The sequence below is a fragment of the Rhyacophila brunnea genome, unplaced genomic scaffold (genome assembly GCF_057557595.1).
Source record: "Rhyacophila brunnea isolate RB1 unplaced genomic scaffold, BYU_Rbru_1.0 scaffold_4, whole genome shotgun sequence".
NCBI classification, from domain to species: domain Eukaryota; kingdom Metazoa; phylum Arthropoda; class Insecta; order Trichoptera; family Rhyacophilidae; genus Rhyacophila; species Rhyacophila brunnea.
Window position 1 is genome coordinate 45197993 of NW_028233068.1, and position 23476 is coordinate 45221468.

Genomic DNA, 23476 nt, shown 5'->3' on the forward strand with positions numbered 1-23476 from the left:
ATCTTGTGATCATAATATTTATTGTACTGAATCTACAATGAATGAATGCACTTGTATCAGCTTCAGGTGAAAAAAATAACGTGTGTTCGAATCTCAAACGGTTGAAGATTTTGTTTAGTGACATATCGCCATCGTGGTTATATAGAGAAAAAATTCAAAATTTCAAAGTTTTTAGATAATAATGCCATTCGATGTACAACGGTCTTTTCGTTATAATTTAATACTTTAGACGCTGAAGACGCACCTGGCGCGTAATGACCAGGTAGCCGATCGATGTAATTAACGTGCATTTTAAGGTTGGTAATTAAAAAATCATTATCTAGTCAGCAGCAAAAGAATTATCAAAAATTTCTTCAACGGGTCATAAAATTGAATAACTCTTTCTGGGATTAATTATTAACTCAATTATAAAATATAAAAATATCATTACAACCATTCATTCAACTATCATCTACGCAGCGCTCGAAATGGAAAATTTTACGAACCGGAGCGCTCGATAATTTTACGAAACTATTTACATACTTATCTAACTTTATGAGTAGATGTTTTATAAAAATAAGTGTGTTAGATTTTGTATATGGCCAATTTCGCTCAGACGCTCAAATTATTTTTCCACGAGACAGCGAAAATTTTGAGGATTTTATGAACCGAAACGGCGCTCCGGTGCGTTCCGGTCCATTTCGAGCCCTGCATCTACGTAAATGTTAGGCACACGTAGGAATTATAACGCATCGTATTCATGTTCCAACTCTTCTTCCTGGACGAGAAATCTCATCTGATCACACGGATTCTGCTGGGGAGCAGTTCGTTTCCTCAGCAGCGTATACTGGTTGACCAACTTCGTCGCTACTCCCTTCTTTATGGCGTAAAATATGGCCACGCCGAATGCCAAGGCCACGAGAATGGATATTGTAATGATGTTAGGATTTATTCTATTATCTGAAGGAACCACATCCATGACTGCGTCTGGAAAAAAATAACGCTATTAATAATTATTAGACTACGGGTTTGATATCCTAGGGGTCGCCAAGTAAATAGTAAACTTAAAAAAATTGACAATGAATCAAAATTTATTTTCCATCTTGATGTTTGTTAGCAGACTTGATTACAGGAACTTCTTCAAATGGATGATTGTGAATAATTCACTTGTAAACATAAAAAAGTGAGAGAAATGTGATGAATGATCATCAACGTGGAATAACATGATGGATATAGAGAAGTGGCTATTAGAAGTTTGTTAAAACTTGTATTAGAGTTTTGAGGCCGGAATTAGGTGGGTAGATATTAGAGGTTGATTTATGAGATATCACACAATTCCCATTGAATTATTATACATACAAAACGCACTCTCACATATAAATTTGAGTGGGATCTCGCAATTGCATAATAATATTATCATAGTTCAGGTGCAATGTCGGAATACCGCATTACGTTACCTATAATCTAATAAGGTATCAATCCAGAAACTAAATGAACTTCAAGTACATTTTATTTTATAAAAATCTAACTAGATACTATATAAATACTTACCTAAAAAATTTAAAAAAAACGTAATGTCGGTATAACTGAGTTTAGAACCAATGAAATACATATTAGTTTATTGTTTGAGCATGCTGAATGGCATGAATATTGACATGTGGCACTGCCACCTGTTAATGTTTTTCGAGTTTTAATTATATTAACGTTAAGATTTAAATAAAAACAATATACGAAGAAAAACATTAATACAAATAGAAAGATCTGTTCTGAAAATTTTGAATTTAATACCAACATGACAATAATTAGCAATATAATATATGAAAAAACAATTAAGTTAAAAAAATATTTTGTAATAAATTTACCTTGCTTGTAAGGAAACATTTTCGCTTGCTTTGTAGAGGCTATCATAATCTTATCTGTAACAACGTCATATTGACCACCCTTTACAAGTTTTCCTGATTGAGTTGTTATCCCATAATGCCAATAAGTTTTGGAGAATTTTGGCACCCCATCTGTTGTAGTTTCACCAACATCTATTTTTTTTCCCGGTATGAATTTCGCCTTGGACCCACCCACATAAGACCTGTCTATGGTAGTATCTGTAACAGCGTCGGGCTTTTTTGTGGCGTCTTTTTTCTCAGCACCTGTTTTGTTCAAAACACCCGTTGCATTTTTGAATGGTGGCGATGTCGTGGCAAATATCAATTTGGGATTAGTTTTGATTTCTACTCTTTGTTTATTATCTATTGTGGTAGGTTGAATCTTCGTGGTGGGTTGACTCTTTGTGGTGGATTGGATCTTCGCGGTGGGTTGAGTAGTAGTTACCGTTGATGGTAACATATTTATAGCAGTCACTGGTTTTGCAACATTTTTGGGAGTTGTTGATGGTTGTGCTAAATGTATTGTATCTGTTATAGTATAAACATTATGATATCCAGGGTCTACAGCGGGTGCGTTTGTTGCAGTCATTTTTAACGATGGAGGTAGAGGGGGTGGAACGCTTGCAGTTTCTTTATAAAATTGCGTGGTGCTGTCCGCTAAAACATTAGAAATACATGCAATTAGAAGGGAAGAGCAGTTGTCAGTTTATTCTACTATTTCGTTGTATACTACTAATTCTATTTTAATCGAGTCATAATATACGCATGGCCCCCATATCTTGAAACGGTTCCCAGGCTAGAATATTCGGGGGGCCCCCTACCTATCGCTAAGGTTAAAGTCAGTGTGACGATCTACAGTAAACTTGTGTAATACAAATAGTGTTCAAGGTAAAATTTAAGGAATTTTATAGCGAATTTTTGTATTTTTAATACACCCACTTGAATTGTGGAGTTATCGACAAACATAATCGAAAATTGCATCGCACAAGTACATATTTTGAAATGTTAGTATGCTTGAAGTGAAATAGCATTTTTTACTATTAGTGCAATTTTGTGATGTGTGTTTATCTCATTTGGCTGGTCGATCCGCCACGCCGGGCCGCCAGGCTACAGCCCTGTCAGTCCCTCTTGTGGTGGGCATGCACACACGTTGACAGCTATTTCAGGCTATAAATCCATCTTCGGAACGGTCGACTATAACTAAAGTTGAAGATTCGGATAACATATTTCCAAACTCGGGTTGTTGTGATATAATGATATATAATATAATATTATATCAATATCTTGATATATGTTTCTCCTCTCTTCTCGTTCACAACAGTGGCGTAGTCATCCTCTATCTCATTTAAATATTTTTTTATTTAAATTATTATTTATTATATAAAATATACTTAAACACACACACGTATATACAAATGCATATAAATAAATAAACACATAGGTTAATATTTTTTTTACACATACATCTACACTGATACGGTCATCTCTAGACTTGTTTTTAAAATTATATAAAAGATACAGCCTTCTATACAATATTTCAACACAAGTAGACAATTTTTCAGAATAACTTTTATTACAATGTAGATAGACTTATTTTTTTAACTGTATACCATAATGTATTTTTACAATTAATATCCGGCGGAAGAGCTACAGACGCGTTAGCAGGATATGATAATAATGACATTAACGCAGATTTGAAAATTTTCTACATACGTAGAATATGACAATAATACTGCAGAAACATGCACGTGAATTTGCAATATGCATCCTTATTGTCAGGCGCGAACACGAAAGGCTGGGGGATTACACAATTTAGACCATGTCACCCCGACTTGACATTTCATTTACCATATCCAGACACTTTGTGTCTAAATTACGGATGCTCACCCCCCCCCCTCGCTTTGTTTGGGCGTTTCTCACTATTTGTTTCAGGACATAATAATATGTAATATTAAGCCAGGTACCTACTCATTAGCGACAACACTCGAAATGGAAAAGTTTACAAACCGGAGCGCTCGAAAATTTTCTGAGGATATTAACATGGTTATCAAATTTGATGGGTATTTTATAAACATAAATCTGCTAGATTTTTTGTTATATGGCATATCTAGCTCAGACGGTCAATATATTTTAACCACGAGACGGAGCGATAACTTTACAGATTCCACGAACCGGAACGGCGCTTCGGTGCGCTCCGGTCCATTTCGAGCCCTGATTAGCGAGCCGTAACTGTAACCGCTCCAGATGCTGTAACCAACTCTAGATGCGAAATACTTATTTATTAGGCTCGCAAACTAATTATTTGGCATCCATACTGGTTACACAGTTACGGCTCGCCAATGAGTACCCGGCATTATGTTGATGAAAGAATGAAATAATGTTGTATGACCTGACTAAGATATCTATGTGCGGGTTACGATTTACGGGGTAGTTTTATTTTTCAGACGCTGGCTGTGTTCTACATTACCTAGTGTTAGATATGACTACTCAAGTAGGTAGCAGTAGCGAAGGGTGGAGGTAGGCTGTTAATATCCCCGATAAATAGTGCACATTAAGCTTTGATTGTCATACGTATTTGATTTTATTGAACTAAGACTATGATTTACAGATGTTGTTGGTTAGTTTTTAAAAATCAATTAAACCTGCCTAAACCAAACCATAAGAGTTTTGGTATACTTTGAGCGACACGACAAAATCGTGCACACTTTTTCATTCATACTTATTTGTTTTCGTTGGATTAAGAATACATATTACACATATTGTTGGTTATATTTTTTTTATTTCATTAAACCCCGCATAAACCAAACTATAATAGTTGAAAATATTGTTGTATGTTGTGTACTTATATAAAAAATGTTTAGGTACCACAAATTACAAATCCAGTTTATCGGCTATTTTCAAAATGCGTTTTCCGCTGTATCCGCTTTAACCGAACAGTACCACAAATTCAATACATTTTTTATTTCAAGGAACATCACTAGCCAAAAACTTGTCCATACAAAAAAAAAATACAGAATATGGGGTAAGAGCATCTGACGCTCTTACCCCATGATATATTTTTGGCGGGGTAAGTGCATCTAGTTCAATAAAACATAATCATTTGCATTAATCATAAATCTTACAGTCGGAACACAAATCACAATTTAAAACAAAGGTACTCACCAAATATCATCTTCTTAGCACGAAAGATTGTTGAGATACAGATCGATTGAAAAAAAACACGTCCAACTTGATTTTCGATTTCAAACGAACGTCAAACTCTTAGTTGTCATACTGGACACATCACACATTATTATGATGCCATCTTTGGGTGTTGGCATACATTTATGTATTTGTAATATATTCCTATCGACGGCAGTAATTACATTCATTGCAGTAAAAAGTTATTTAACCTATATGCTCTTCCCCCGTAGACGCACTTACCCTAACTCACCTTATAAAATATCCAGAGTTACGTAAGATTTAATTGCATTATAAAATTTTAGATAAGAGTATTTTATAGATGGACGAGTATTTTTGACTATTATCTATTATGACTTGATTTTTGCAGGGTTTGATTGAATTTTTAAAACTAACCAACACCATCCATAAATTGTAGTGTTATTTCAATGAAAACAAAATACTTATGACTGACAAAGTTTAGTATGCACTATTTATGGCAGATCTGAACAGCCTACCTCAACTCTTCGCCACTGGTAGGTAGTATATGCATACTTCAGTAAACATGGTAGAACTATTGAGATATCTTACCGAAAACACACACGTCCATGTAATCTACACAACACTTGCTGTCAGATATGCAGTCATCATCACATTGACAATCTTCCAAGCCAGTCACCCCAGGTTGCTGGTTGCATCTGTTGACACAGGAATCTGAAAATGGACAAACAAATAATATTATGTGACAAATGCGGATAATCTTTCATAATATTATGAATTAATAAAATTAAAATAAAACATAACATTGATAATAATCCACATTATTAAAACTACGAATTCGAAAGACCAGTCGCTACAGACCAAGGCTTTGAAACCACTCTACGCTTATTACCTACGAATATTACCAATATTAATTGAGCGATTCGTTTGTACTATTAGACAGTTAGTGAAAATCGGTCAACCTGAAAATTCGTTCGATGCTCGTTTTTTTTTGCCGGCAGGTTCGGCACTATTGTCCTACTGCGCAGGCGCAGATCGAAAAAATCCTACTGTCGCACGAAACTTCAGATGCTTCCAAACTTTTTTGATTCATGCATGCAATCTTGCCAACTGAAGGATATATTTATCCATACATTTTCTTGATATACGTGCGTTACTATGGAAATCAGTATGAAATGTCAAAATGACATTTCAGTATTCTATATGTATTCAGTATTTCTATCAAGTAGAAAAAAAGTGTTTATTAATACATAGAATTGTCAAGTTTATATGATTCAACAGAACATTTAATATATAAAAAGTTTTTTTTTATCTTGTAATTATTTAAATTAAAATCATTAATAACGACGCGCATAATGTTCTTAGTGAATATAGAAAAATCAGATCGTGTTTTAACTATACGTTCAGAAGTCTAAAAATGATTAGGTACATATTATTTTGGGGGAGAACTTTGACGAGTGGCTCATAAGGTTGTATGGCCCTACGCGAGAATTCCTAATCGTACAAATACCTGCCAATATCATTTAAAAGTATGTATCCAACATCTATGGGTTTATTCATTTTACATCGACAAATTCATCCAGGTAACCGCAATCCAAAACCATACCGATCTCGCAACAAGACGTACTCTGGTCATGACATCGAATATGTGTATAGAATAAAGCTATTAGCTATAACCTTTTAATTACCACATACAAATAACACGTCAATTATATCTAATGGTCAACGACTCCAAACGCGCCAGTCGCGGTGTTAGCACTAAATGAGTAAGTTGTACTATTGTATTCATATCATAAAGCTGTCTCGAATATCAATTAACACTGCATAAAATTTACTTTTGACAAAAAATAGATTTTACTGATTTTTTAAAACATACCGACAGCGCACAGTATCCATAATTGAATGTAGTTATGCAGAATGTAGCTAGTCCACAATAATGTCGAGCTGAGATAATGGCACTTTAGCAACAACATGATATTAAAAATGTATGTAAAATGTAAAGTTGTAAATAGTATTTTATTTCAAGAATATTTATTTTGCGGCTTGGCTATTTTCAGCAGAACGTAAAGAAACCTTCTCGAATCTGATCTATATCATATCTATTTTTTTTATTTTTTGTGGACTGGCTACTTTCTGCATCTATGTCTAATTTAAATTGATTTTTTTTTAATTGATTATTTAGGTATATAAAAAGTTTTTTTTATCTTGTAATTATTTAATTTAATTTTCTTGTTAAAATGATCGCGAGCCTTTAACAAGATCTCACAATTTAAAAACATATTTTTGACATCAGAATTCTATTTCCGTGTTTCTGCAACACGTAACATCCGATACGGCAACGATGCACAGGACCTTTATATCTTCAGGGATGGCCTCAGATTCGAACGCAGAATGTGCTTTATCTTCAAGATATATCTATCTATCTGTCTATTATTATCTTCTATCGGAACTTCATTATTGTTCTATTTTGTTTTATTACTTTCTGGCTTTTTGTGAATTTATTTTCGTAAACATGGTTTTCGGGATGTTTATTCGGAATTTAGTCGATCAAGAGATTGGACCAAAACCTTCTTTACCGGTTTAGATGTGCATTGCCAAATAACTTTTGTCATTTATTATATAAGTCTTACCTCTGGTAGTAAACGGTAGATCAGTTGATGCATAATGCTGTTCTTTCTGTCTGACACATTCGTCACCTTGAAGAAGTGCCACGTCATCCAAGGCGATGTCACTGACGTAGCCATTGCCCCTAACACCCTCGATTACTATCTGCAAAAAAGATAAAAGATCCATGAAACCGCAGCGGTTTTACCACAAACAACACACAAAAATTGTTTTAAATTATTTTAAATTATGGATATAGGTATCTTATTGAAATGAAAATATTAAATAAATTATTAAAAAAAAATTATGTCAGAAGATGATAATAATAGATCAATGTTATAACCAAATATGTTGATATTTAAATATGAAACCTAAAATGTTTTGTTCTGTCTATCAAAATCGTTGATGATAATGAATCAATTTTTATCTGTCATAATTGCGTGGTATTTCCAACCTTGAGTTCCATACAATGAATAATTTTATTTTTAACGTCATTATAATATTATTGAGATTAAAATGTTTCGAAGTTTTTCTAACTGAAAATTTCATGGGTAGAAAATATTAAAACAAAAATATATGCAAGCCTGCAGTACTTTGACACGTCAGTGGGTCTATTCTATACTTATCGACCGCTAAAGTGATAAAGTGATAAATATTATCAAACTTAGGGTAGGTTTGTATCAAAATATTAGCACTTATTGTAACAATTACACGAAGCTGGTTTTTATTGTTGCAATAAGTGCTATATTTTAACAGCACCTGTCTTGCTGCTGTTAAAATATCGCACTTATTGCAACAATAAAAACCAGCTTCGTGTAATTGTTACAATAAGTGCTAATATTTTGATACAAACCTACCCTAAGTTTGATACTATTTATCACTTTAGTGTTCGATAAGTATAGAATAGACCCACTGACGTGTCAAAGTACTGCAGGCTTGCATATATTTTTGTTTTAATATTTTCTACCCATGAAATTTTCAGTTAGAAAAACTTCGAAACATTTTAATCTCTGTGGGTCTATTCTATACTTATCGACCGCTGAAGTGATAAAGTGATAAATATTATCAAACTTAGGGTAGGTTTGTATCAAAATATTAGCACTTATTGTAACAATTACACGAAGTTGGTTTTTATTGTTGCAATAAGTGCGATATTTTAACAGCAGCAAGATAGGTGCTGTTAAAATATCGCACTTATTGCAACAATAAAAACCAACTTCGTGTAATTGTTACAATAAGTGCTAATATTTTGATACAAACCTACCCTAAGTTTGATACTATTTATCACTTTAGTGTTCGATAAGTATAGAATAGACCCACAGGTGTTGTTTTTCTGGCCGAGTGCAGACATGTCGCTAAAATTGCGATATTGAATAATTATTGTAGCTAATTTAATCATAAGTTCATGAGTCCTAGTTTCGGCTTCACTTTCATAATAAACCAGAGCCTCGAGTTGCGTCGTTTTCGAATTGCGTCGTTTTTCGACGCAACTAAAATAATGGTTTATATTTAATTTCCCGGAGATTTCCCTCGATATTAAAGATAATCAAAGTGCAAAGATCGCAGAACTAGGAAAGTCTAGTATCAGTTGCTATGAAACAATTATATTTATTTGCAAAGGAAGTAAATGGTAGTTCAGATGACCTTGGATAACTAACTATGTTCAAAGCAGCTTAAAGAGAAGAACCCATTTATTGAAGAAAATGAGTACTATGAATTGGACTCGGATTAGATTACATTTATCTAAATATGTAGGAGGTACTACTGATATATTAAAAAAATGATATTTTTTTTATTTTCCTAATGTTCTCTAAAGAAAAGACGGTTTTGTTTTTTAAGAAGTATGAATTACATATCTATGTTATTTTTGTTTACCTAGGTACTTAATTATTATTGCAATAAACATTATTTTATAATAATTCCTAATCAGTAAAGAAATTATTTTTCATTCTTATTTCAATGTAAATTTCGAGTTGAGTCGTTTCTATATACGTCGCCTTCCCGTGAAACGCATTAACGACGCAACCCAAGGCTCTAGTGCAGGGGTTCACAAACTTTTTCGTCAAAGGGACAATTTTGAAATCAAAAATATTCGCCGGGCTCTTTCTTTTGTAAATATTTTCTGTTTTTAAAAAACATATGGGGAAAAAATAAAGAATATATATTTCATTGTATACACTTATATTTTTAACTAAATATACATTATTATTACTCTAATTAATATAGACTAGCTGAGCCAGCTGGCTCTCGCCAGTCTGTCTCGCTAGGTCTTGCAGACGGCTTGGCGGTATTGGATATTAATATAATTGTGAAGTATGCATAGGCGGCGCCATAATTTTCCATTCGTCATAGATTTTCATTCCCTTCAGACAGCTTGATATTTCGCTGATTTGTCAGTTTTACGATTTGCAAGTCGTCACTGCCAATATAAATTCGGGGTCATATGCGTAGTCCATTCTGGAGTCTGGCCTTTACAATATCGTCTGACACCACTTCAGACTGATAGGCCTAGCAGAACAGCTGGCAATCGCCGATTGCTACTACTGACATTTTAATAGAATATACCTAATATGTTTATATATTGCACTTTCTCATTCATTCTTATTTATTTTCGTTAAACTAAGAACATACATTACACGTCATGTTGTTGGTTAGTTTTTTATAATTCATTAAACCCTGCCTAAACCAAACAATAGTAGTTAAAATATTATTCTATCTATTAAATATCCAAAATGATGTATGATTTAATGGCATAATTTTAAATATTTTATAGACAGATGCGTATTATGGCTTGGTTTCCCAGGGTTTAATTGAATTTAAAAAACTAACCAACAACATGACGTGTAATGTATGTTCATAGTTTAACGAAAATAAATATGAATGAATGAGAACACTATCTGTAAATTGTAGTCTTAGTTCAATGTAAATAAATACGTATAACTAACAACGTTTAGTCTGTACTATCTATGGTGGATCCACCCTACCTCCACCCATCGCCATTGCAGGATAGTCTTATTTTTCATACATTTAGATTATTGCGATATAATGCGTTTTATTTATTCAATGGGATCACCTTAGATTGCACCCACTATTTCTTATAATAAGTCTTTTAAGATACTACTTACTAATTACCACTCTGAAGGGGTGTGTCCATATGCTTTGCTTAGGAGCAAAAATGGTACTTTATTTTCAAATTCGTAAGTTCTTAATATACTAATGAATAAATTTCAACATGCTAAAATTATTATTTAACAAATTATCTTTGTGGGGAAATAAAAAAAATATTATTTTTATCACGTACAGAAATGGAAAAAGAAACAGGTAGGTACTTACTTATTGTACCCAATTGTGTCGTATAAAGGTCATAATCGACTATATTTGACTATAAGTATATATTTCACTTAGAAGAAATAAAAGATGAAATAGCAAACAACATGCATAATATCATTATCAAAAGAAACATTATTGCAAATTAATTTTTATTAATATTAATAGTTACTAATGATATAAAAGAAGAATAAAGGTTACTGTAATTTTATATGTAATTATTATTATAAAATATATACCTAAACATTATTAATGTTTAATTACTTGTATTAAACGTCACATGAATTTCATTTACCAACGAAATGTAAAAATAATACAATTATTACTGAATCACGATAACTACCTATCTATGTTATATGGAAGTGTGTGATACTTCGACGTTGATCTGACAATAGTATCTATCTGACATTTATAGTCAATTTTTCAGGGGGTTCAAAAAACTGTTTTTGTCGGTATCAGTATTATTTTTATTTTTCAAGTGAAATGATTTAATATTAGTACTAAAACAGTCATTTAAAGATGTATGAAAATTGTAATGTCATAATAAAATAAATCACGCAGATAGATAATATTTCTTTTTAGTTTCTAGACACTTCGATGCAGATAGACACTATTTTCCACGTCAAATTTGAGCATTTTAGGATTTTTTTCGTAGAACAATAATATTTCCATTCGATCCGTCACCATTTTGTACAAGTACAAAATACACCAATAACCTAGAATTTGCCAAAACTGCAGATAGATACTATTGTCAGATCACAGTCGACTTACTATAATATTGAGAAGAGCGTAATATGTACCTATATAATGTAGTTTCTTATTTATTAGGTCTGAAATTATTCAATTTATTGATGGAATTATTAAAATTATCTTCATCTTACAATAAATGTGATTATTCATGGGTGCTAATAGAAATGTCACATTTTTTCGATTACTTATTCCTGCAAATTCTAAATTTTAAATCTGATACGTCAAATGAACTTGTTTTGTGAAAGAAAACAAATGACAATCTAAGTCTATTAGTTTGACAGATAAAAAGCAGTGACATGGTTTAAGATTATATTTTCGTAGTAATTAGTGAGGAAATATGTATTTATTTTGTGTTAAAACTCAAGAATACGCCAATGTGCTACTTACAGATTTGAATAATTTTGTGGAATATTAATTTAGATATTTTGCAATATTGATTATATAAAAAGTATTAAACGACATTATAATCAATTTGAGGTACACGGACTGCAAGATGCGAAAATGTATGGTAACGGATATAAAACGCGATTTAAAAACGATAGTATCTGTGATTGTGTCGAGTTTTATCAGATTGTGCCCGATTCAAATGGAAGTAGATTCGGGACTCTAAAAATTTAAGTGAATTCCTTTAATAATCAACAAAACGGTGTTTAAATAAAAAAGTTGACGTATTTTCCAAAATCTCTTAGGATAATAGTATATAGGAGATACTAAAAAAATAATATATTTAAATTTGTTCACCATTTGATTTATACAATTGTTTGTTTAAAACTAAATCCTGCAATCTAGGCTCAAATTTTATGGTATGAATACCAAAACAAAATGCGATATGGTTGTCTGTTAATTTTGATCTTAAGTTTGATTTATAGAAAATGATTTTTCACAAATATAGATACTTCCAAATAAAGAAGCCATTTGATAAGCATGTTTAGTAATTTTTAATATACGATACGAAGATTAAAAAAATAATACAGTTTTAAAAACATCTCGCGGGGAACTTAAAAAAGTTACGCGGGACACGCTTTGTGAGCCCCTGCTCTAGTGTAGAGATATATATGATTTTTCTTTCAACAGCGACTTTACATTTTGGAATGAATTAAAAAAAAAACTTTATATTACGGAACATAAAATAAATATATCTATTATACTCGTATAAAATAAAATAAAAAAAATACCTGGAAATCTTCACTTAAAACGTCCAGGTCAAAAAATCCCCTGTACCATACATTCCCTTGGTTTCCACTCTGTTCAAAGAGCGTGTATTTCTTCCTGAGTTCGTCGTCGTGGACTACGTCTTGGAGATCAGCCGATTCTGGCCGGACGATGATGTGCAGAGAACCGATGTGCCTTCCATACATGTGGTAGTAGAAAACGAAGCAGCCGTTCTGGGTCAAATTGGCTGGGTATATTGGAGACAGGAGACGGGCGGTGTCATTTACGAGACGCGTGGAGCTTTCGATGTACATATAATAACCTGGAAGAAGAATAAAAAACGTCTATATCAGAGGCAACGCAGAAACCACACAATTACAGAGTGCAAAGTGTGTAGGTAGGTATTCCCTATAATCACATAATATTATGTTGCATAAATGCGTATGAAACAAGCATCTTCAGTAAAAGCGAGGTTTGTAAATTTAGAATCGCACAGCGTAGTGTGGAGAGGTGCACGCTGGACATAGCACGTTAAAGCAACAGGCAAAGGCCATAATACAATTATTGACAGTGACGCGTTTAGTGACGTAGAGGCCCGACGCACCGATTGATTTTACTATGATAAAAAATCAACAATTTTGCATCCAAGAGGTCTACTATAAAATATATAATATTTGCAATTTCTGCAATAGTGTACTGTCTACTAGAAACATACGAACTAACTACTCTAACTGATATTAATATTGTCGAATGATAGTTGAGTTTTTGTTCTATGAAATTTAAATCGATATTATTAAAAAAAAACAATTTGTGATAAATACGCATCTTTTTATAGATTTTGGTATAATTTTATAATTTTATGAGTAGTTTTAACTATTTAAATTGCCCCTTTAAAATGTTCTCACGATCGGTGTGTTAATTTGCGTCAAAAGAAATCGCTACTGATTGTTGAATAATATGGGAACGTATGTATGTGCGATGTAACATCTAACTGCAAAACTTCCAAGGTAAAAACCGTTCAAAAATCGAACCTGGAAGCGCTAGATCCGGATGTAAATGGCAACGCAAACGTAAAAATGGGAATTGTAGAGGCCTTCATCCAGAAGTAGATATATACAGGTTTTTCGTCACGATGATGATAATATTAGAATCAATGCAAATATTTATGCTAATAACTACATCTGTATTTTGTATTATATTATTGGTTTTTATTTTTAATTTAAAAATGAAAGGTAAATATTATCATTCCAGGATGTGGTCATTTTGGTCAGACTCCGTGCATGACGTGTAGATACTACGCACTGACCTTTATGTCGTTCAACTTAATAATAACTTCAACCAAAATTTTGAAAAACACTTTTTGAGAAAATATATTATAACCAATAGAAAAAATCTTTTTTAAAAAAAGTAAGCCACCCCGGCAGGGAATCGAACCCTACATCTCCTGGGTTTACGCCCCGTCCGTGCATTACCTCTATGCTACATGGTGACGTACTAATTGCGACAAATTTTAACTGTTGGCCTTTTTAATACCCACTCATCAGAGTTCAATTCAATTCATTTCATTTCATTTATTTTTTTAACATATTGTGGACATTACAAATTATAAGTTTAAGACGTTCACAACTTCACACAGTTCTTCTAAATCAAGCTACTTTGGCAATCGATTTTTGTTTATTAAATCAAAATAGATACCTATTACTTCAATAAAGGGGCTCGGCGTCGCGGATCGATCAACCAAGTGAGATAAAAAACAGATAACAAATTTGTTCTAATAGTAAAAAAAGAGCTTAGCGATAGGTAGGGGGACCGCCAAAGATCCTAGCCTAGGAGGCCGTTTCACGATTTGGGGGTCATGATATGGTGAATGCAAAGTGATAAACTTATTTTATAACAAAACACAATGTCTCTTCACAGAGAATTTACTGTTGCAAACTAAAATAAATATCGTAAGTTTAAACTACAACTATTTACATAAAAATAATTAAACTCAACTTAAAATTCATGTGTATTGTATAATTTGATTAATATTTTTCGTCTCTGTTCTGGCAGAACACACTAACTGGCAGTGGCGAAGGGTGGAGGTAGGCTGTTAAGATCTGCCATAAACAGTGCACATTACACTTTTTCAGACATACATATTTGTTTTCATTGAAATAAGACTACAATTTAAAGATAGTGTTGGTTAGTTTTTTAAAATTCAATTAAACCCTGAGAAACCAAGCCATAATAGATAATAGTCAAAAAATACATGTCTATCTATAAAATATCTAAAATTATGCAATTAAATCATACATAACTTTGAATATTTTATAAATAGAATAATATTTTTTATTTATTATAGTTTGGTTTAGGCAGGGCTTAATGAATTAAAAAAAATAACCAAAAATATGTGTAATATGTATTTTTAATCCAACAAAAACAAATAACTATGAATGAAAAAGTGTGTACAATTTTGTCGTATTGCCCAAATTAGACCAAAACTATTATGGTTTCGTTTAGGCATGGTTTAATTGATTTTTAAAAACCAACTAACACCATCTGTAAATTGTAGTCTTAGTTCAATAAAAACAAATACATATGACTAAAAAAGTTTAGTATGCACTATTTATAGCGAATCTTAACAGCCTACCTCCACCCTTCGCCACTGCTAACTGGAGAATACTAGTTTTGAGTAATTTGACTTTGAAGATGTTAAAATGTTTGAAATGGTCTATCATGTGAGTTTATTAAGTAATCGTAAAAAGGATGACTTTAAAATAAAGACTGTTTATTTATTAAGAAGGTTTCCAGACGGTAACGTTTGAAATAAGGAACACATTGGTATAACTAACTCAATATATCATTTTTTCGAATTAGTGTCTTCTGCCATAACAGTGACGATTTTATTCTGGTAATTATTGATGGTAAAAGTCAGAGAGGATTATTACCGGTCTTTCCATATCCCAAAGTATGATCATACGATGGCCCCGTTCCGATGTGTCCGCTAGGAGTGTTTTTGTTCTGTCGTCGCCAATCGAAGTCATGGAGAGGGTCGTGCCTCCAGCCGCAGATGCCAGGCTGCTCAAAATCACAACTCGTAGTGGGCATAGCAGCGGGGACAGCTGAAGTCACAATGACAGAAAGGGTTTATTGTTTTAAGAGGTTTAAAAAACCTGCTTCTATTGAAAACACAAAGATTTTGAAGAAAACCTTCTGTATAGCCTAAACATATGAAATTGAAGCTAAAAGGGTTCACTCGTATAATGATTAATTTAACTATTATATTATAATTTCACAATTTTATTAATAGGGCTGTACTCAGGAATGAAACGCAATTTTTTTGTGAAAATTCAGCAAGCCGAATAAAGATTGTTAAGGCTATACCTCAGTTGAGGCATGGTCTAAAAAGATCGTGGCTAGGCGATGCGCGGATTGTGTAAATGACGCGTGCCGAACGAAATATAATTTGTCATATAAATCCAACATGCGTCCATTTCATGTTCTGTTTATTGTTCTATTAGTAACAATAATAATATATTCATTGACATGTTTTCTTTTTCAAGTAAATGGGTAACTTTTTCAGTCATCTTTACACGATTTAAGAATTAATACCCCCGTCATCATCACGAAAAAAATTGATGTGTTCACAGCTCGACGTTCGCTCTCCAATTGCCAGCGAGTCCAAAATTTCGTCGCACCTATAGTTGAAAATTATTTGCCGTTTCACTGAAGTACCGTCTTAAGCCCATGAAATTATTCAGGTTGAAAAGTATGTTTTATGTCATTCATTACTTTGGCAATAAACACTGCAGTCACCGTTATTATTTAATTTATTTTGCGCAAGAATTATATAATTTTGAATTGAGAACCTCTAAAAATTGATAATAATTCAGATAAAGATTTGAAGTACACTCGAAAATATTTAACTATTAAATTCAAAAACGTTTTTAGTGTGTGTGAAATCGTTATTATACAATAATTAATAATATTATTTTTCTCCACATTTTGTCTTCAGCTGATATCTATTAGTTTGCGACAGTTATGTCAGCATTATACGGAATTGATATTCTACCTGTGCACGTGGCTTGGGTACTATTCCAACGTGATCCATTGCAGTAAACTGTCGAAGAGCCTTCCAGCTGGAAACCAGTGTTACAGAAAAACATGACGACTGCATTGTTCATCGTGCGGTGAATAAATCCATTCGGCAGCACGTCCATCAGCTTGCAGCCGCTTCCTATTATCAATACAATTCTTATTAAATATTTCATTCCAAGTCGGAAATGGAACCGGAATATAAAAAATTAAACTATGAGAACTCCGAGCCGGCGGTTCAATTTTAATTTAGCAATATCAATAAAAGATCCGAGCAGCTATGCCATACAAAATGTATGATTTGTGACGAAAGGGATGTAAATTAGACGTCACAAAACAAACAAAATATAAACTGACTTCTTCTGAAAATAAAATTTCCCGTTATAACATTATTATAGTAAACGATAATTTTTACAACGTTTTTTTTAGCTCGTATTCTTATTTGTCCGGTGGTTCTTTGTCCGGTACAAATCTTACAATCGATTTTTAACTAACTTCCCGACTAGCTAGACATTTGAAACTTTTAGAATATATCAGATCACGATGCCAATGCATTTTTAAATACTTGTAGCCATCTTTAAGAAGAATTGAATTCATTTTTTGTTAATTCTGTTTTGTATGAAAAGTTATTTTGACACCATTATTGGTTGCTAGGGGTCTGGGTTCCTAGCAACTAAATTATTAATATATACGTGCATTACTAAGGAAATCAATATGACATTTCAGTATTATTTCAAGTACAAATTTTTTTGATCGCTTAATTTAGTCAAGTCAAGTTTATATGATTCAACAGAAAATTTAAAAACGTTGTATATAAAAAGTTCCTTTTATCTTGTAATTATTAATTAATGTAATTGAGGAGGGGGGATCTAATGTTTATGAATACCTGCAAATTTTGGATTTCATATGCTCCACCTTGTAAGGATATGTTATAAAAACAATTAGTAGTATTTAGACACCTAGTTTTTAAATTTTAAAATTAAAATAAAATATCCATATGGCCCTGCCAAGAGCCACTGCACGAATACCAGCGTATCGATCTTCATGTTGGATGACGAATTCTTGTATATGCCCACAGATAACTAGAAAAGTATGTATAAGTTTATTGGCATTTATCTGATCGAAGGAAACTAACTCCATACGATTTTCCCACTAGAACCAACCAAACCTTTGGGTAAATTGGGATTTATAATAAGTTCGATCGTGTATAATATATTATCTTCTAGTTCACGTAATTTTCCCTGTTTAGGATGAGAAAAATGAGGTGCAAAAAAGAATAAAATAATAATATAATAGTAAAAGTTAAGTTGTTTGTCATCCACGCGCGCACGAAAACTGGTTTGGGGTGGTGCATTAAAAAAACCATACTAATAATATGGTAAATGCTACTTACTGACACATATTGGAGAATCTGTATCCCATCGCCCATATACACAGGACGAGTACCGTTGGCCCATGAGCTCATATCCCCAGATGCATTGGTACTTCGCCGTTTTACCACGATTTCTCGTGCGCACTCTTCCATTTACCAGAGTGGGTGGCGAACAATTCTGTCCTGGAAACAAAAAACGATAATGTTATATTTCCACATAGGAAATCTTCGAAAATACACGGTTTACTAAATTTGACACCTTTATCTGCAAACCGGCTAACTCCATTTGGGCAAATTGTTCAGGAAATAGAAAAAAAGGGGGGACATGCTCAGCGTAGGTCAAAATGGAGCTTTTATTCTATTTTCAAAGCATGATCCTGGACATTCCTTAAACGTTGTAGATAATCTTTTTATATAATTTTAAAGCCGTATTATCCTTTATATTTATTTTAAACATTTGATGACTGCATAAAGTATTTTTATTACATGAAATAGTATTCTTTTAAACCTCTCGCTCTAATGTTTTAGAATATAGTCATAATTAAGTACATAAATGTGCAGTGGTGTTAAGATTTTTTACATTTATTAATTTTTAAACGCATTTATAAAACCATCAGTATAATTTATATCGACATTATTATACTATATATAAATATATAATAAATATTTACGATAAAAAAAATATATTGATAATCTCTGTGATCCCAAATTTGACAAGAATTAGGCATTTTATTATTCAAAAAATGGGCAAGATTTACACATTTGAAAATAATTCTAAAGATACTTGTAATAGCCTTAATTCTAAAGATAAGATAATATTGTAAATGCGTTTAAAAATTAATAAATGCAAAAAATCTTAACACCACTGCACATTTATGTACTGAAATATGACTTTATTCTAAAACATTAGAGCGAGAGGTTTAAAAGAATACTATTTTATGTAATAAAAATACTTTATGCAGTCATAAAATGTTTAAAATAAATATAACGGATAATAAGGCTTCAAAATTATATAAATAGATTATCTACAACGTTTAAGGTATGTCCAGGATCATGCTTTGAAAATAGAACAAATGCCCTATTTTGACTTACGCTGAGCATGTCCCTCCTTAACTATCGAGCGGAATTCAAGAAATTCAAAAATTCAACTTTTCTATTTACAAATAATCCGCTAACACTGCACTGCTTCCCTTTTATATATAAAGAAAATTTATATAAAGAGCGGAGTTGTTCCATTTGCGATGTTGGAAATTTGGTACTTGCAGTTGGCTGTTTTGCGTGAAGAATGATAACGCATATTTATAGGTTTATGCGTTTGAAATTTTGTGTGAGCATAGAAAACATGCTTTATAACAAAATGGCATCAAAATCTCATTTTTTTAAAATCTAAAGTGGAGTTAGCTGGTTTGCAGAGCAGTGAAAATTATTGAAGGTGCAGTTAATAATTATTGTAAAATAAAATGATTCGTAATTAACTTATCAACTTTTAAGTTAGTCATTGAAGTTTCATCTCCAATGCATAGCTACATGCAGCATATTTTAGGTTATAGGCTATGAATATTCTTTTATTCTAGAAACAATTATTTAATATATTAAAAGTAGATATCTATACAATCCTTTATTAATATTATAGGGAATATAATGTAATAATTATTTCATCCAGAAATCGAGAAATAATATTATAATATCAGGACCTAAATCACATATTATTAAGTTCTAGAGAATGTTTTGGAGATGGAGATCTTAAGTTACTGAAGTCTTTGTCTTTGATCCACTGATTTAATTTTCCTTTCTTTGACTCAGATAAGTTGATAATTACTAGGTAACAAGTAAACGCAAGTAACGGTTAACTACGTCGTGGCATAGGAATAAATATGAAGTTTTGCGTTGGGTTACTAACAAAACGTCGCTATAGGATTGGTTTCCCGAATATCCGTTTTTGTCGAAATCGACCTTTTAATGCAGAATGTTTTTTGTATCTAATTGGACTAGAACCATCCCTTTCTTTAAACTACTTTGTAATGGTAATGAATACATCATTCATATGCTGAAAAAATAACAATTTAAATATCTCCATGTATTTAAATATAGGATTATGAAATTTGTTTTTCGTCTCCTGAACATTTGGTCTATTCGGGAAACCAATCCTACAGCGACGAAAAGTTACCCTACTCGTAATTGATCCCGAATAATTAAAAATTATTTTAACTTACTTACTTTTTTAATATAGATTTATAAGATTTTTCAGTGAATAATAGAAAGTGAAATTGAGCCATTTTCTTTATTAGGTACCCACCTACCCACCGAATAACCAAGAAAAATGGGTTTAAGTTTCATTTACGTTTTTAAAATTAAATATTATGTTGGATAGATACATCACAAATAATAATGTATATACAAACGCTAGTTAGTTTTTAGTATTTCATTAGACGATTAACTTAATTTAATTTCTTTGCGCTTACATTCAATTTTAAAAACCACCCCGAACATGTTTTTATAGGAGTAAACGTCATTTCATTATGCGAATTCGCCGCTTAGCTAGCGGAAAAGTACAAATCTTGCAATATGACACATTTTTTAAATTACGTATTAATATTTTTAAATTTTTAACTTACATAATAAATGCGCATATAAAACAATAAAATGACAAATATTTTTTTTTATTTAAAGTCAAGAATAAACTTACACTTCCAAAAAATGTTATAAAAGGATCCCATCTTATTATTGCATATGGATTTAAATTTAGTTTAATTTTTACAAACGCATTGACTTTTTTTTTTGACTAATAATTCATAGTTTTAACGTTTTTTATATTTAATTTGAAAACATAGATTTTTATAAAATAAAACGGATGGGTTTTATAAAAACACTCTAAGGTTGGTGAATTACTCTCATCAATCCCTTTCATTACTAAAATATAAGAAAATGCATTTGAAATAAGTATGTTTTGTGAAAAGTCTAGATCTCAATAAGTCAAGTTTATGATAAAATTCATTGAATGTATTTTTTAAACAATCTGTTCTTCTTTCATATTACTATCATTAAAAATATATAAATACTGATTTTCATTTAAATTTTATCACTACATATCGCTATTTTTTTTAAATATGCCTTTAAAGGACATATTCATATCATAAACCGACTTAACGATTTATAACAATTTCAGAAAAGTAACTTCCCATTAAAATGTAATGAAAAATATAAACGGAATGGGACTTGAAATTGGGCGAGGGGCCTATCATCATGTATTAAATATGTACAAAATATTAGCAAGTACAATTTATTAAGTACGTTAAAACTACTTTTTACGTCCACAAAATCTAAGATAATAATTTTACTTTGGTTTAAAATTATAAATGAGACGAAATTGGCGGAATTTGAAATAACACCCGGATTGCCCATTCGGTCCAAGGTTCCTTTCTGAGGTTGCTCCAAATTATCTATGTTCAATGAAGATATGTACATGCTGAAATCTTTTGAAGTGTAAAAAAATACTTAATTTAAAAATCCATTTACTTAAGTATACTTATACTTTTTCTAATACTTTATTAAAATTTTATATACTTATTTGTCTTTGAATTAGAAATGTATTTTTATTTATACTGTTATTATTATTATTATTAGAATAAATAAATATTATAATTTATATTATTTCATTCCAAAAATATATAATTAAGTAGGTATATTATTATTCCTAATTTCTTATCAACGTTTCGAAGAATTGTGGTCGCATTTTTTAAAATAAAGGTAATGCAACAAACAACATTATTAGATATATTAAATATCAGTATATTACTGCTTACCATTTGTCTCATTAATTAATGGCACAAGTAAACATATCCCCTGTATAATTAAATACGTTAATAAATATGCACGCATTTTTAAATTTCACTTCGTACAACTGTTAACACTTTTATAGTATCCAAAGTTTAAATTCGAAAACAATTTAATTTTTAAAAACAAATTTAGTAGGCACCTACTCAATTCAAAAATTTAATGTCATTTGACAACATTATTAACAGCACCCAATACACATAAGTAATAATTTAATTTCTATCGACTAGATTTTTATCACTTGTATTCACTGTTTATTCATCAATCCATGCACTGAAGATGAATTGCATTAATTTATTGCTAATTTCCACAAGGACCGCGATTTTCTATTTATTTATATAAAAAAAAATTCTATGACATCTCGTAGGGTTGCATATAAATCTGGTTATCACAAAACTGAGGTATAAACGTTAAATATGCCTTTTTGCAATAAATTTTAGAGCGCTCATCAAATCGCGACTGATTCTGATTTCGAATTCCGCCGCCATTTTGTTATTTTATTTGTAAATTTAAAATGGCGATTTTTCACACATAATATAAGATTTTGTTATCTGCCTTCTATTATCGTTTCAGTGGGAAATAGTTTGGCGAACATAACAATTCACAGGACTGATACGTTTGGTTATTGGAAATATACTGGGGTCACAGATTATTGTTTGAAAGGGCGGATATCGCTTCCCAGGATATATTAGATATATAATACACAATATCCTGACCGATATTAGCTTCATATACATATTTTTATGTTTAATGTTCGAGAACATGATTAGAGATAATATAATTACTCGGTTTGATCTATCTGCCTACCTAACTAACCACATAAACATGCAGTGACGTCCCATGGGGGTAGGCAGATTGAGCGTCGCTTGGGGGCGGCAGTTACTCGAAGGGCGGCAAATTGAGGAAAACCATTTGGAATATATAGAAATAGCTACCTAAACTTAGTAATAACGAAAATATCTTTCCATTAAACAATTCAGCTCATTGGTTTTGTCGGGTTTGCGATATCTAGTTTACATCCGTTGCCCTTCGACGTCCTTATTAGTCTGATATTTTATTAGGATGGATGGAAGGATGATAAAAATAATGTTTAAAAAAATGAGGCGGCATTTCGGCGCTGCTTAGGGGCGGCATCTAGGGACATCACTGTGAACATGTTTACACCAAGTGTTTACGGAGCCCTCCTGCCACTAAATAGGTAGCTACTACCAATACAATATAATATTATTGAAATCACTTGCAAAAAAAAAATACACTCGGAAGAAATATTAACTATGGCTCCTCTTATAGAAAACTAAAATAATAAAGGTTTACAGAACTCTCATAGGGTCCATATTGACGG

The 23476-nt window shown here is 31.8% G+C and overlaps 1 protein-coding gene across 1 annotated transcript; it reads right to left on the minus strand.

Moving 5' to 3' along the window:
• Positions 1 to 696: 696 nt before the first annotated feature.
• Positions 697 to 22886, minus strand: LOC147067431 (uncharacterized). The gene is made up of 9 exons (XM_085954096.1): positions 22104 to 22886; positions 18322 to 18483; positions 16906 to 17070; positions 15782 to 15955; positions 12875 to 13173; positions 7649 to 7787; positions 5610 to 5732; positions 1842 to 2516; positions 697 to 966 (listed from the first exon to the last, which is right to left on the minus strand). Exons 1-9 carry the CDS (start codon positions 22177 to 22179, stop codon positions 722 to 724), a joined length of 2058 nt encoding a protein of 685 aa, XP_085810222.1. The 5' UTR covers positions 22180 to 22886; the 3' UTR covers positions 697 to 721.
• Positions 22887 to 23476: the final 590 nt, after the last annotated feature.

Coding starts and splice junctions, on each gene's coding strand:
- LOC147067431 (XM_085954096.1), bottom strand. CDS start 22,179: ATGCGTGCATATTTATTAACGTATTTAATTATACAGGGGATATGTTTA. Junction 15,956..16,905: donor TACCCAAGCCACGTGCACAG/GTAGAATATCAA, acceptor TTGTGACTTCAG/CTGTCCCCGCTGCTATGCCC. Junction 2,517..5,609: donor CATGGACGTGTGTGTTTTCG/GTAAGATATCTC, acceptor CTAATGTTTTAG/CGGACAGCACCACGCAATTT.